General features: G+C 43.1%; 1 protein-coding gene across 1 annotated transcript; it reads left to right on the forward strand.

The window, feature by feature from the left end:
* The first annotated feature begins 10,933 nt into the window (after positions 1 to 10,933).
* Positions 10,934 to 15,335, forward strand: LOC138788861 (uncharacterized). The gene is made up of 2 exons (XM_069967220.1): positions 10,934 to 11,410; positions 14,057 to 15,335. The coding sequence occupies exons 1-2, from the start codon at positions 11,021 to 11,023 to the stop codon at positions 15,014 to 15,016; spliced, it is 1,350 nt and encodes a 449-aa protein (XP_069823321.1). The 5' UTR covers positions 10,934 to 11,020; the 3' UTR covers positions 15,017 to 15,335.
* Positions 15,336 to 15,915: the final 580 nt, after the last annotated feature.

The following is a 15,915-nucleotide window of genomic DNA, read 5'->3' on the forward strand; positions in this document are numbered from 1 at the left end:
GTAGTCCATCTTTTAAATGAACAAAGGATAAATAACTCTTACTGCCTTCCAAACACATATGAGGAAAACTTGGAAACTGAGCTCACGTCCTAGATGGATGGGTGACAGGTACTACAAGCAGCCAGCACTCACTGTAAATGACCGACATCAGTGATCAGACTGTTATCGGTCATTTAATAATAAAATATCATGATTAATTGTGATCACATCATTTAAAAGTCTGAAATAACATTAACTGCAGGCATTGGGTGATCAATCGGTTTATATGGCAGGTAGAGGCCTCAGTGCCTGCTATATTAGCTCTGCTAATACAGCCTGCATCCAGCAGAGAGCCATTCTAACTGATAAATGCAAAGCAGTAGAATTACATTGATCAGTATAAGTAATCCAGTGATTGCTTATAAAAGTTTCCTTATATGAAAATACACAAATGGAAAAAGGAAACACCACACAAAAATAAAGTTTCTCATGTCTTTTTTGCTGGTCCATGTTGGCTGCTATCTCTGATACACACCGTTAAAATCTATATTGTATATAGAATAGGAATCTACAGTATGTAACAACATTTATCTGTTCTGACACCAGTAACAGGCCGGCTTCACTGAACCCCGGGGAGCTGCAGACAAATGGCAGCCAGTAATTACCAATACATTGCTCAGCACTTCATTAGTACTGCAGCAAAAGCTTTAGCCATCCTCACATCTTCTCATGGAAGAATCACTGACCCCGGGTCAATATGTACACAGCACACACAGCTGTACCAGTCAATTATTTATGCCCTTTAAATACAAATAGTACGACACCAACAATGTGTTCTTTTGTGTTTCTCCTTTATAAAATTGAGATTTTTCAATGCTGTGCAAATTCTGACAAAATATCACAATTATGTACCGACAGGCCAGCATGGTTACAGGTATAGAGGTATATTCTGTCTAACTATATTGAGATTTTCGATTATAGTTGATAATTGATAAGTAGGATTGGATCCACAGAATGATAGCACTAATTGGTGCATGAAGAGAGGCCGTTTCTTTCACCACTTACTGCTCAGCTTGACTATTCTGAATGCCTTTCAGCTCTGCTGTGTTGCAGACCACTCCAAGCTGCTGTGATCACCTCTGTACAAGGACCCTTCCCAATCACAACAGAGTAAATTGGCACTAGTCCCAACCACTTATACTTATAATTAAATGGTAGAGCTTCTCACTTGACACTTAGTGGTTGTTGCAGTTGAACAGCATACATAGTGTTGTAAAGTCTATAAATCAACCATAACTAATCTTTATCTATAAGGTAGGTAGGATAACAGAGAATTGCAAACACAGTTTTGCACTAGTGTGCTTTTTTAAAGGCCTAACTACTGGGGACCTAACTACTATATGGTAGCACAGAGGGGACTTAACTACTATATGGTGGCACAGGGAGAGCCTAACTACTATATGGTGGCACAGAGGGGACTTAACTACTATATGGTGGCACAGGGAGGGCCTAACTACTATATGAGGGCATATAGGCGGTCTAACTACTATATGGGGGGCACAGGGGGACCTAACTACTAAATGGACACACATAGAGAGCCTAACTACTATGTTTAGAGACACAGAGGGAGCCTCACTATTATATAGGGTCACGGAGAGGATCTAAGTTCTTTATGGATGTACATAGAGGGGCTAAGCACTATATTTAGAGGCACATAGTGGACCTCACTACTATATGGGTGCACACAGGGGATCTAACTACTATATGTAGAAACAGGGAAGGCTGTACTACTTTATGGGGCACAGAGGGGACCTGACTACTATATGGGGGTCCTAACTACTAGAGGCAAAGTTAAAAAATAAAAAGGGAATCACTACAATCAAAGAAGATGCCTCCTGTAGTCTTTGGATAAGTGCACTATTTTTACAGTCATACAGTTATGGTATAATTTATCCTTGTATACTGGTATTATGGTCATACGGGTTTTTGGTACACTGGATTTGCCAACAAGTAACCCACATCCACATGCTGTGACTAAAACCCACAGTGCAAGGTGAGCTATGCTACAGATTTTATAACAGCATGTCAGCTATTTTTGCAGGTTGTCTACCCTGATTTATGGTTTTAACCATAAATTTGTTATATTCTTATGACGGCAAATTATATTTTTGAAGCTTTTCTAGGTTCTGTTTGGCCTATGGTAAGAGACCAATGCTGATGTTGACCTTGCAATGGCTTTTCTTCTGGGCACCCTACTATGATGCATTGTGCATGCTGAAACACACCACTTTGTTTCAGAGATACCTAAATGACTGTCGAGAAATGGCAGCTGTGTGTTAAATCCTCCTTGGTCTACATTACTATAGCTTTGTATTAACGGAACCCATCATTTTCCACTTCTTGAGTTAGAACAAATCTGATATTTTTTTTATGCCTTTCCTGATTTATAGTGTTGAACTACTTTTGCTCACAATCTCTGATATTTCCTTTCACTTTTCCCATGCTTCAGTAACCAGCAAAGTCGCCGCAGCCTGGATGAAATGCAGAAGACTTCTCCAGAACTAAGAAACTCATTTGCTTCTTATACACAGCCAGTAATTACAATCAGTCCTGGCGCAGAGGTGGATAAGCACTCGTCATTACCATCCCAACCCATTTATGTCAATATGAGTGTATAATAACAGCCCAAACATATAAGAGTGTGTGCAATGTTGATTATAGCAATCTGTACCATATTCAATATTTCTTCCCTGAACCATATTCAATATTTCTCAACTTTCAGTGCTTTGCAGAATCACCCATATTATTCAAAAAAATTGTACGTCTTTCCCAAATTCTAATTGGCGTATGTAAATTTACAAGCGCAACAATGTAGAAGAATGTGAAGTGTGTGGATAACAAGCTGTTCCTTTCACCTTACGAAACAGATATGGAAAATCTGTATTAGTTTAGCTGTCTGGTTTACTACAACACAGATCCACATCCTCTTAAAGCCATATAGGTATGGCTGCCTGATTCCACCACTATGGGGAACCTATGGCATGCTGACTTATTGTTTGGTGTTAAAGGTCATAATAAGGCTACGTTCACACTATGGCATTGGCATTTATTGATGATGTGATGATTGTATTGATTGCTGTGTAACACATAGTGTTAGATGTGCACTATGTAGGCTGATTGTCAGCCGAAACGTTACGGAAGTAGGATGTGAATTAAAGACACATTTTTTTACTTAAAGAGAACCTATCATCTAAATTTAAAGAGTCACTGTCGTATTTTTTTTTTTTTGCAGAAATCAATAGTCCAGGTGATTTTAAGAAACTTTGTAATTGGGTTTATTAGCCAAATCTGCCATTATCTGCATGTAAAAAGCCTTTTCCCAGGTCCCCCCCTCCTTCCTCTTTTTCATCCACTCTGAAAAATCTGAAAATTGTGACTTGTTGCAGGAGACGTACCCTGTCTGTTCTAGGGAGAGGGGAGGGGGGAGGAGGAAGGAGGGAGTTAGCCGGCAGCAGAAAGCAGATAACAGAGGATTACAGGCACGGAGCTGGGTGACAGCTGTAATCCGAGCTCAGACAGGTCACTGGTGACTGTCACAGGAGATATCCCGTGAGGGATTTGTAGATTAACTCTTTGTTGTCCTGTTTTGGTCTTTTCTTTAGCTCTCTCCATAGGAGAACAATGAAGACAGGGGGGAGAGCTTCAAACTGCTTTTTCATGATAAAAATGCATTTTTCGGATAATAAACCCAATTACAAAGTTTCTTAAAATCGCCTGGACTATTGATTTCTGCAAAAAAAAATTCACGACAGTGACACTTTAACTGTCCCTGTTATAAAACGTTATCTTTCCTGCTTTTGCAGTCTGTAATCTTATACTTTACCTAATCCTTCGTAGGAGTGCAGACGTCACTTGCGTTCCAGCGGTGGAACGCACCGCTGGAACGCAAGTGACATTATCACACTGCACTGCTACAGAGGATTAGGTAAAGTATAAGATACAGACTGCAAAAGCAGTCTGTATCTTCATGAAGACTATTTATGAAGATACAGACTGCCTTTGCAGTCTGTATGTTATACTTTACCTACTTCTTCGTAGCGGCGCAGTAAGGCCGGGCGCCATCTTGATTCCGTCCCTTGTGTTCCGACGGTGGAACGCACCGCTGGAACGCAAGTGACGTCATCAATATGGCGGCGCCCGGCCTTACTACACCGCTATGAAGGATTAGGTAAAGTATAAGATACAGACTCCTCTGTAGCGGTGCAGTAAGGCCGGGCGCCATCTTGATGATGTCACTTGCGTTCCAGCGGTGCGTTCCACCGTCAGAGCGCAAGGGACGGAATCAAGATAGCGCCCAGTCTAGCTGCGCCGCTACGAAGTAGTAGGTAAAGAATAAGATACAGACTGCAAAGGCAGTCTGTATCTTCATGAAGACTATTAGGGTAAGTTAGGACATACATACACAGCGATCTCACGCTGTATAGCGCGAGAGCACTGTGTATTGACAGAGTGGCGGGCAAAGGCTCATGGGAGCCCTTCCCGCCACTCTGCATGCCGGGAGCTTCCTGTCTCGCGCCGGCTCTTTTGAAAAGAGGGAATAAATTATAAATTAGGGAATAAATCAAAAACACGGCGAAAAAAAAAAGAAAAGTATTTGCAAATATTAATAAAATAAATAATTAAATTTAATTAGGGAATAAATTTTTTTTAAATTGGTCCATGATTGGTTCTCTTTAAGTGCTGTTGAGTGCTTTCAATTGCACTTGGTCCATCTAATTAGGATTTATTATTATTTTAGGATAGATATATGTTGATCTCAGGCAGGTTTACATTCTGTTATTGTAGATTTACCAACCACTTCAGCCCAGCATACGATTTGCTTTCCCTACCGCCTGGTTGCACTGGTGACAGGAATCACTGCCCCTAAATCCTCTGAAGTCTTTGCCAGAACACAGAACTGCCGATATGATACTCGGATAGAGGATTCCTCCTCCCTAAGTGCATTATTTTTCATTTAGAAACACTGAATGGCAGTTTCCATTGTTTGGACCACTTATCTAGCAAAGCTAAATCATTTTCCATATTACTGTCACCTCAAGGAATATCAACCCTATCAAATGCGTTTGTGTTAAACAGACAAACATTAGCTACCTTTAAATGTACAAACAGGCCTGGACTGTCAATATTCCCTCCAATTCATGGTGGGCCGTTTACACAGAAGGTTGCCTGGGGTGGGAGAAATGTGGTTTATCTGCTATGGGAAATAACTACTTGAGGGAACAAAGTCCAATTTGTATATGACTCTTCTGACAAGGACCTTCACAGTTTGACTTGATTTGACTTGAGAAGAGAACAATCATACTCATAGAATAACTCTGCAGATTTGTCACATGATACCCCAAGGAGCACCATCGCCAGTGTAGAAGCTGAAAAGTTCTATCTCCAAGAGTACTGCAGGGGGGCCAGGAAGCAATTTCTCTAACCCTGGACCAGACGTAGTCCAGAACAGACCCTTGTAGCCACCACTTGTAACCAGTCTCTGCTTGGAATATACACCATTAACAACAACCCTCTGATATCTATCTTTCAGCCAACAACAAATGCACTCAACTATCCAGTTTTCTCTAAGACACCCCTAAGAGTTTTATTCAAGAGCTTCTCAAGAAGACATCAGTTGAATAGCTTTGGAAGTGGACTAATGTTATAGCCTTCTCCTACCAACCAGAAGGTAATATCCTACCCCTTAGGGTCCTATTACACAGGCGGATGGGGGCCGATGAATACTGTAAACGAGCGCCGACCTGCTAGATCGACGCTCATTTACTGGGTCTATTACACGGCCCGATAATTGTTTAGCAAGGGCTGCACAGACAAAGTTACCAATGTCCTGTAGCCCTTGCCCAAACAGTATACATTACCCATCCACATTACAGGGCTCCTCCTCCGGTCTGCTTCGTCCCCAATCCTGCGGCCTGTCTGAGCTGACAGGCCACTCAGCCAATTACTGGCTGGGACTGCCACAGCCAGTGAATGGCTAAGTGACCTGTCAGCTTTGACCGGCTGCTCTGAAGCTGAAGTATGTGGGACCGGGGAGGAAGCAGACTGGAGGAGGAGCGTACGTCCAGGGCCGCCTCCCCGCGTTCAGAGCGGGGCCGCGCTCTGAACAGCCACGATCCCAGGTGCCGTATGTAGCCCGGGATCGCGGCTATTAGCGGGCGCGGTGTGATCGCTGTGCCCGCTAATCAGGTAATCGGAGGCAGCTGTCAAAGATGACAGCTGCCTCCGATTACTGGCTGCAGATGATTGGTGCTGGTATAGTGGGGAGATCGCTCCTCTGGGAGCGATCTCTGTACCTGATGCCGGCCGGGGACTGCTCCAAGATGGCGCCGTCTCCGGCTCGGCACTCGTTTGTTTTCGGCTGCAGCAGCCGAAAACAAACGAGTGCCGATCTCATTGATCTTTGCTGTATAACTATACAGCAAAGATCTCAATGAGAGATCTGAGTGCATATACTAGAAGTCCCCCAGGGAGGCTTCTAGTATATGTGTAAAAGTAAAAATAAAAGTGATGTTATAAGTAAAAAGCCCCCTCCCCTAATAAAAGTCAGAATCACCCCCCTTTTCCCATGTTATGAATAAAAATAAACGAATAAATAAATAAATAAATAAACATGTTTGCTATCGCCGCATCCGTTATCGCCCGAACTATTAATTTATCACATTCCTGATCTCGCACGGTAAATGGCGGAAGCGCAAAAAAATCCCAAAATGCAAAATTGCGCATTTTTGGTCGCATCAAATCCAGAAAAATTGTAATAAAAAGCGATCAAAAAGTCGCATATGCGCAATCAAGGTACCGATAGAAAGTAAACATCATGGCGCAAAAAATGACACCTGACACAGCCCTATAGACCAAAGGATAAAAGCGCTATAAGCCTGGGAATGGAGCGATTTTAAGTGACATATATTTGTTAACAATGGTTTGAATTTTTACAGGCCATCAGATACAATAAAAGTTATACATGTTATATATCGTTTTAATCGTAATGATTTGAGGACTATATATAACAATTCAGTTTTACCCCAGGGCAAACGGCGTAAAAACACAAACCCCCCAAATAAAAGAAATGCTTTTTTTTTTTCAATTTCACCACACTTTGAATTTTTTTCTTGTTTCGCAGTGTACTTTATGCAAAAATTCAGCCTGTCATTGCAAAGTACAATTAGTGGTGCAAAAAATAAGGGCTCATGTGGGTTTCCAGGTGAAAAAAAGTGCTATGGCCTTTTAAACACAAGGAGGAAAAAACGAAAATGCAAAAATTTAAATTGGCCGGGTCCTCTAAGGGTTAAACTGATCGATAATCAGTCCTGTTTGGCCAATTATTGATTATTGCTCCGTATAATAGGGCCCTTACTCTGTGAAGGATTCCATCATGGAAAATAGAGCACAGTAATGCTGCGTTTACACGGAACGATAATTCGCCCAATTGATCGTTTAACAATTTTGAAGCAACGATTTGGTTTTTATAACTATCAGTGTTTAGACAAATAAATCGTAAAAAAAAATCGTAAAAAATTTGTTAGAAAAATCGTTAATGCAATCGTTTTTAAGATCGCTTAAGCCCATCTTTTACGTAGGGTAATTTGGTGTAAGACTGTTTACATGAAGCAATCTGCGAATTTTCAGCGAAGGACGAACGACGATTTAAGAACATGTTGAAAGATCAAAATGAACGATTTCTCGCTCGTCGTTTGATCGTTTGCTGTGTTTACTCAGTACGATTATCGCTCAAATGCGATCATTTATGCAAAAATTCAAACGATAATCGTTCCGTGTAAACGCAGCATAAGAGTTTTCTATATGTACTGTAACATGTATTTGTCTGGACAATTTGGTCACAATCAAAGGCTTAATATGAGCTGAATTCTCACGTGTATTTTATATTCTTGTCACATGTGAATTGTATTTTGTCCACTAACTGAGATAAGAAAGGAATAACATATCCTGTCAGGCGATGATTGTCTTAGATTGTTTTTTTCCCCCTGATGAACTGTGTAATATTTACAGGAAAACATGTACAGAAGTCTATTATTATTTAGGGTATATTCACACAAACGGGCTCGCAGCGAGATTCTCGCTGCGAGCCCGGCAGGTCCTGGCAGTTCCCATACACTACATACTTGCTGCGGTCTAAACGACCGCAGCGAGTATGTACTTCTGCCGCCCTTAACCCCTTCTGCTCCCTGCCGACTCCCACGCTGTAAGCATACATTACCTGTCCTCGCTGCACGGGTCCGGCGTCCTGCACGGGTCCGGCGTCCCGTCCAGCCGCAGCCACTGATTGGACGGACGGGAGAGCAGGACGCCGGACCCGTGCAGCGAGGACAGGTAAAGTATGCTTACAGCGGGGGAGCCGGGCGGGAGCAGAAGGGGTTAAGGGCGGTATAATTACATACTAAACGACATAATTACAGTCTAAACGACCGCAGCGAGTATGTAGTGTATGGGAACTGCCAGGACCTGCCGGGCTCACAGCGAGAATCTCGCTGCAAGCCCGTTCGTGCGCATATACCCTTAAAGATAGTTTAAAGGAGTTTATGCCTAACAAATCTCACAAAATGATGGTATTTAGACGTTTATCCATAGATTGACCAAGGCCGACCCAATTTGTGTGTTTGTTTGGTATGCTGGTTTGTCTTTTAGTATATAAAATTATTAAAATGGACGTTTTTAAATGTGATATGCTGTGCCAGTACAGTAGCATGAACATTTAAAGCGACTCTGTACCCACAATCTGACCCCCCCAAAACCACTTGTACCTTCATATAGCTGCTTTTAATCCAAGATCTGTCCTGGGGTCTGTTTGGCAGGTGATGCAGTTATTGTCCTAAAAAACAACTTTTAAACTGGCAGCCCCGTGCCCAACGGGCGTGGCCTAGATTGTGTATGCATTAGGCTGGCACAACCTCTCTGTCCCTTCTCCCCGCCCTCATTATTAGGAATGCTCCAGGCAGATTGCCACCTGTGTCAGCTTGGCATATGGGCTTGATTGTTAAGGCACCTGTGCAATGATCAGACAGGAGAAAATGTTCTAGTGGCATTCCTAATGATGAAGAGGGCGGGGAGGAGGGACGGAGGGGTGGTGCAAAGTTAGGGCACAGATACTCTAAGCCCCGGCTGTTGGGCATGGGGCTGCAAGTTTAAAAGTTATTTTTTAGGACAATAACTGCATCACCTGCCAAATGGACCGCAGGACAGATCTTGGAATAAAAGCAGCAATCCGAAGGTGCAAGTGGTTTGGGGGGGTCAGATTGTGGGTACAGAGTTGCTTTAAACAGTTTTGCAGCTCCTGGCATCATCATCAAAGTCCGCTTTGTTGCACATGGTCAATAATTACAGATCGTTCACAGAATGTGTAAATGTTGCCTTAGCCCATCAGCAGCACAGGATTCCCTCCCTATTTTCTAGACATTTTGTATTCAATAAATTAAACAAAGGGCCAGATAATAGTAAGACATTTTATACTATAGCTTAAAGGGGTGTTTTAGTGTCAGAAAATTGCATGCAAGTAAAACTATCACCCCGAACTATATGGCTTAGTAATATAGTCCAACAAGAAAGAAAAAAGTGATGGCACTGCCTGGCTCTCCACTAGATGGCACTATCTCAGGCTGGGTCCGGTATGTGGTGGTGCTCAATCCGAAATAAACATGCTGTATGAACAATGAATAAAGGATAAAAGGAGGCACTCACCAGCAGTGTATTCAGACCATCCGGCTTTTATTGCTGTGCGCAGGGGGAGCGACAGCTCCCCCGCTCCCCCTGCGCACAGCAATAAAAGCCGGATGGTCTGAATACACTGCTGGTGAGTGCCTCCTTTTTTCCTTTATTCATTGTTCTTAGTAATATAGTGTAATCACTAACAGTACTGGCTTTTGCATGATTCACCTTGACAGGAAGTTGAAAATAGAAGAGCTACAAAATGTCTATTGTCTCCAGCTCCCTGGCTCCTCCTTGGCTCCATTAAGGCAACACATCCTCCACTGATGCCAAAGGAGGCTTGGCTGGATCTTGTCTCTCATATAGACATACATCTTTATTGGGACATTAAGAGAAAGTATGCTGTGCTGTGCTGAATAATGTCCCAGAAAGGGCAGGTGCAATAGTCTGCAGTGAAATAAGATTTTCTGTAACAACTCTGGGTGGGGAACTGACTGGAGTGCTGTGGGAGGGGAGTAGGTAGGGTGGGAGGACTGTGATGGAGAGCCAAGAGGAAGCAGTGCATTTTGGGAATTATAACATTCAGCAACTGCTTAACCAGGAAGCATAACTGGAGTACTGCAGTACTAAGACCCCCCCTCCCCCCAAAAAAACAAAAAAAAACCCCTGGAATTATGGTGTTTTCAGAACTGGAGCAGACAAGAAAGCAATTTTTTTGATGTTTAACTGTATTTTCATTTAAATATAAACATAAAAAATATACAGAGTACAATATGGTAAACAGTACAGTAAAGTACAATACAGTTCTGTGGGGGCAAGAACTCTTAAAAAAGCAAGCAAAAGATAGTATTCAAACAATCCTATTGCACACATTTGGTCGCTAAACGAGAGTTAATAAAAATCCTAACTTTACAAATATATTCTAGAAAAGGAGAAAGACATGAGACAGATGAACAAGACAATAAACAATTGGAAGGGGGAGACAAGGAGGGGGAGGGGGCCGGGTTTGGTAGAGATGCCAAAGTTGAAGTTGTTTCAACAATTTAAGTAATACAACAAATAGAGAATGAGGTTATTGTTTCTGTTCGTTAACGGAGAAGAAATAAATTAACAAGTTTGGGTTGAAGGGTGAGAACCAGAAACGAAACTAGATTTATTTCCCTTTTAAGGATATATCTAGCAACTATATCAAAACATCATCATAAAGGAAGTTGGTGGGGAGGTGGATTGTTCCAGTGCACAGACCAACACTAGTCTCTGCTTAGTATATCATCACCAGCCGGACTTGTCACAGCTCAAACTGTTTGTATCTCTGAACATAATGTCTTCGCTGCATATTATCCAGACTTTTTTCCTTAAACATTACAACATCCTGGGAACGCCAGTCTTTGCTCTGTTGCTTCTTGTGCTGGAAGATATTATGGACTTGGATTTCAGCTGCCCTTCTGACTTGGTACTTGGCCGCTGGTACAGTGCAATGTTTTTCACAATGCCGTCACTGGTCCTTTGGCTTCTGGGCTATAAGCTTTCAGGTGGACGTAACAAAACGCTAACACAGCCACGTCAGATATATTATTGTTTGAAAGAAATCTTCTATGGTCCCCTACTGTGGGTCTTAATTTTATTAGCAGACGGCCGACACCTTGCCTGCTTTTTGACATCTTTTGATGTAAGATATGGGAGAACATCATATATCAAGTCAGTAACTCAGGTAAGACTGTGTTTTGTTTTTTTAAATTGGCTACTTTTGTGGAGACTACATAGCAGGTTAACATAATCAGAATTATGCCTACATTGACATTCTGGCAAAATCGGGTGCCAACTTATTTGTGCAGAAGCAGGCAGACCCAATTAACTTCTATGGCTCAAATGTAGTCCGCTAGTAACTATAAGTTACTTGCTGCATGCACATGTTTTTAGACAGACTCAAATGCACAGCAAAGCATGCTATACATGCAGGAAATTGCCTGAACATAGTCACTAGCTAACTATGTTTGGGCCAAAAAAATATATGGGGCAGAATGCACCTGTGTCGTTTTAAGAGTTCTGTTAGATGTGCTGTGTTATATGGGAGCAAAGTGGCTGCCTCCATCTTGGGTCATGTACTCTGACCATCCCTAGTGGCGATTTAAGCAGGGAAAAGCTGGAAACTACAGTATATGCCCGGAATTTGTAGGCTTATTGCTGGCCAAGGAGAGGCATATCTATAGTTCATGATCAATAAAGGGGTTGGCTACTTCATAGTAAAATAGTTCAGTGTACAGTATTAGTAAGTGAACTCACTGTGTACACTGACAGCAGCTCCCTGTGTACCTCATAAAGCTAATATCATATACCCCTCCTCCAGGCTGGGCTGCCCTGCTTTGTGGTGATTCTGTCTATAAAATAGCCGACATGGAGCAGCATGTGACCAGTTTTCTGTGGCCGCTATTCAGTGAATAGCAGCCATAGGAAACCACGTCAGTTTACACTATGAAGCGAGAGGCTCCGGCCGCTCGCTCCATAGTGTGCAGTGGCAAGTTCTGATGCGGGCGCCCGCATCAGAACTCTGCAGCCGTGTCACAGAACGGCTGGTCTCAAACGCCATGTGAACATGGCCTAAGGCTGTATTTTTTTATTTTTTGCACATGCCAATAAACACAGGCGAAGCCTTTGTGTCACTGTCTCTGGCTGCTGTTCACAACACGACCCCGCACTCTATGGGGTTAAGGCTGAGCTGAGTTCACATAAGGGAGATTTATCAAACTGGTGAAAAGTAGAACTGGCTCAGTTGCCCCTAGCAACCAATCAGATTCAACCTTTCAAATCTGATTGGTTGCTAGGGGCAACTGGGCTAGTTGTGTTTTACACCAGTTTGATAACTCTCCCCCATAGTGTTTTTGCAGCCTGCTTAGCGAATAGGATTTATGAAAGAAAATGGATGAAAAAACGAATGCAAATGTGTGCAGCCGTTTGGATCAGTTTTTCCATCCACTTCTATTATAAAAAATAAAGAGGGATCCAAACAGACTCTTTTTTTCTCTCCTTTTTTTAGCGTACACAAAACATGGTTGACCTAATGGTTAAATGTAACCATTTAAAAATTCTCCAACCATATTATCTTTTATTCTACAATAAACTATTAAAGGGGTAGTGCGGTGCTACACACTTATTCACTAAATAACACACATTACATAGTTATAAAAACTTGTAATGTGTGTTATGTAAGTGAATGGCCCCCTTCCCCTCGTTCCCCCCACCCCCTGAAGTGTGGTGCATTAGTCTAACATAATTACTGTTGACTCCGGCCGCCATCTTGGGACAATGACGTCATCTTCAGAAGGACGGCCGGACCACTCCAGCCCTCCCTCATGCCGCCCCCCCCTCTGGCGCGTCATCAGCTGCTCAGCCGCGATTGGCTGAACATAGTTATGTCGGCTAATCGTTACACTAAGCGATTATCAGCTGTAATGGCCAATAATTGCTTTGTGTAACAGGGCCTTTAGTCTATGGCTCCCTCTAGGGATACTATGAAAAACCATAAATGTATTATTTAGCTCTATAGATATACATTGAATTTGCAGCTCTGTATTCAGGAAAATTATAAAATATATTGGACACTTTAAGGATAAGTAAAGAAATGAACAGGGTTGTCGGGCATTTACATATTATGCTTACGAAAGTGTAGGTTAAACAAGATAAAAAAAAAAAGGAAAAGATTCCGGCCCCCACTCTGTCCCTGGCATCCTAGAGCTCTGGTCTTTTGCACTTCTTGGTCTGAAGACAATATATCTATTTTTCCTTTTTAACACATACCTCCCTAAGTATAATAGGGTCAGACTGGACAATCCCTTTAGGCTATGTTCACACTACGTAAAAGTACGGGCGTTGTTGCCGATGGCAACAACGGCCGTAATTTTGGCGCGTTGGAGCAATGCCTTGCCTTAGTTTCAATGGGATCCCGGCCGGAGCATATACACATTATATACGCTCCGGCCGGGATCCTGTACGGGGCCCGAAATAACTGATGTGACAGTTTTCTGCGGCCGCAATTCATTGAAACCCCGTCAGTTCACACTATGAAGCGAGCGGCTCCAGCCGCTTGCTTCATAGCGTGCAGGGGGAAGCTCTGATGTGGGTGCGCACTGATGCGCCCGCATCAGAGCTCTGCGGCCGGACAGATCATCAAGTCAGGGTCATGGAGCGGCCGGTCACTCACGCCGTGTGAACATAGCCTTAACCTGCACAGAATGTTGGACCTTAAAGGACATACTAAATAATGGATTAAAAATTCTGGGATTTTCAAACAAGCCCTGATATTAGGTCTGAGCTTTACAATATTCCCATAAATAATTATGGATTTCTTTCTTTTCTGCAGATATGTGGGATTATCGGAATATGCCTGGTCATTATGCTGTCATTCTACTCGAAGAGCTGTTTTTTCTGTAGGAGCTCGGGATTTAACGTTTGTAAGAGGTATGAGAGAGATGTGCTATGGGAAATTGAGGAAGCTCTGCATGACAAAGAGAAAGAAAAGCGTAAGAAAGTCATTGATGATATTGTCAGACAATACGAAGACAGAATGAACATGACAGACACCAAATGGCTTACAATGTCAGAAGACATCATAAAGCAAGAAAGACTCAGAATAAAGGAGATATTTCAACAAAGTCAAAAAATCACAAGCCCACAGAGAGAAGTAAATGCAAGAGGACCGACAAACCTATCACCAGGAGGACAGACAAGTCCACCACCAGTAGGACAGACTAGCTCTACACCAGTAGGACAGACAAGTCCGCCACCAGTAGGACAGACAAGTCTGCCACCAGTAGGACAGACAAGTCTACCACCAGTAGGACAGACAAGTCCGCCACCAGTAGGACAGACTAGCTCAACAACAGTAGAACCAACAAGCCCACCATCAGATGGACAGACAAGCCTATCACCAGGAGGACAAGCAAGTCCACCAACAGTAGGACCGACAAGCCTATCACCAAGAGGACAGACAAGTCCACCACCAGTAGGGCAGACTAGCTCTACACCAGGAGGACAGACAAGTCCACCACCAGTAGGAAAGACTAGCTCTACACCAGTAGAATCAACAAGCCCACCATCGGATGGACAGACAAGCCTATCACCAGGAGGACAGACAAGTCCACCACAAAGAGGACAAACAAGCCCACCATTAGAGCCTAGAGTGGTAAATGCAGAAGAATCCAGTAAACAGGAGGAAAGAAGTCAAGTAGACGTTCAAGGAAATAATCAACTAAAAATGAAGGATATGGAGAAAAAGATGAGCAATGAGGAAAGAAACCCACTCCTCAGCAAATATGCCTGAATCCCACACTGGATGCATAGTCAGTTGTGTTACATGATTCTGTGATGTGTTTTTTTTTTTTCTTTTTTAATTTCGTTTAGGAAGGGTTTACATGGTGCTTCACAGAAATCCAAACCACCATCTTATCCTGGGAAAGTAACAACAGTTTATAAAAAAAATGTAACTTGCCATTATGTTCTCATAGCGCAGGAGATTCTGAGAAATAAGATAGTTTGCTTTTCTGCATCCTCAGCACTGTTCTCCTGTAATCCTCCATTTTATTTTAATTAGAAAAACCACAGAGTGAAATCCTCAGCGGATTAAGTACATGTAAATGTACAATTAAAGGGGTTGTCCGGCGAAAAAAAATTATTCACAGAATAACACACATTACAAAGTTATACAACTTTGTAATGTATGTTATGTCTGTGAATGGCCCCCTTCCCCGTGTTTCCCCCCACCCACGCTAGACCCGGAAGTGTGGTGCATTATACTCACCGCATGTCGTGTCGTCCACGGTCTCCGATCGTCAGCAGTGACGTCTTCTTCGGGAGCTTGGCGGATCTTCCCGAGTGCCGGCCACCCTCTGCAGCGTCATCCGAAGCTCAGCCGCGATTGGCTGAGCATAACTGTGCTCAGCCAATCGCGGCTGAGCGGCTGATGACGCGGCCACGTCATCAGCTGCTCAGCCGCGATTGGCTGAGCACAGTTATGCTCAGCCAATCGCGGCTGAGCTTCGGATGACGCTGCAGAGGGCGGCCGGCACTCGGGAAGATCCGCCAAGCTCCCGAAGAAGACGTCACTGCTGACGATCGGAGACCGTGGTCGGCACGCGACAGGTAATGTATAGCGCACCACACTTCCGGGTACACGGGTGGGGGTGGTGGGACACGGGGAAGGGGGCCATTCACAGATATAAC

Source organism: Dendropsophus ebraccatus, chromosome 4 (assembly GCF_027789765.1).
Source record: "Dendropsophus ebraccatus isolate aDenEbr1 chromosome 4, aDenEbr1.pat, whole genome shotgun sequence".
NCBI classification, from domain to species: domain Eukaryota; kingdom Metazoa; phylum Chordata; class Amphibia; order Anura; family Hylidae; genus Dendropsophus; species Dendropsophus ebraccatus.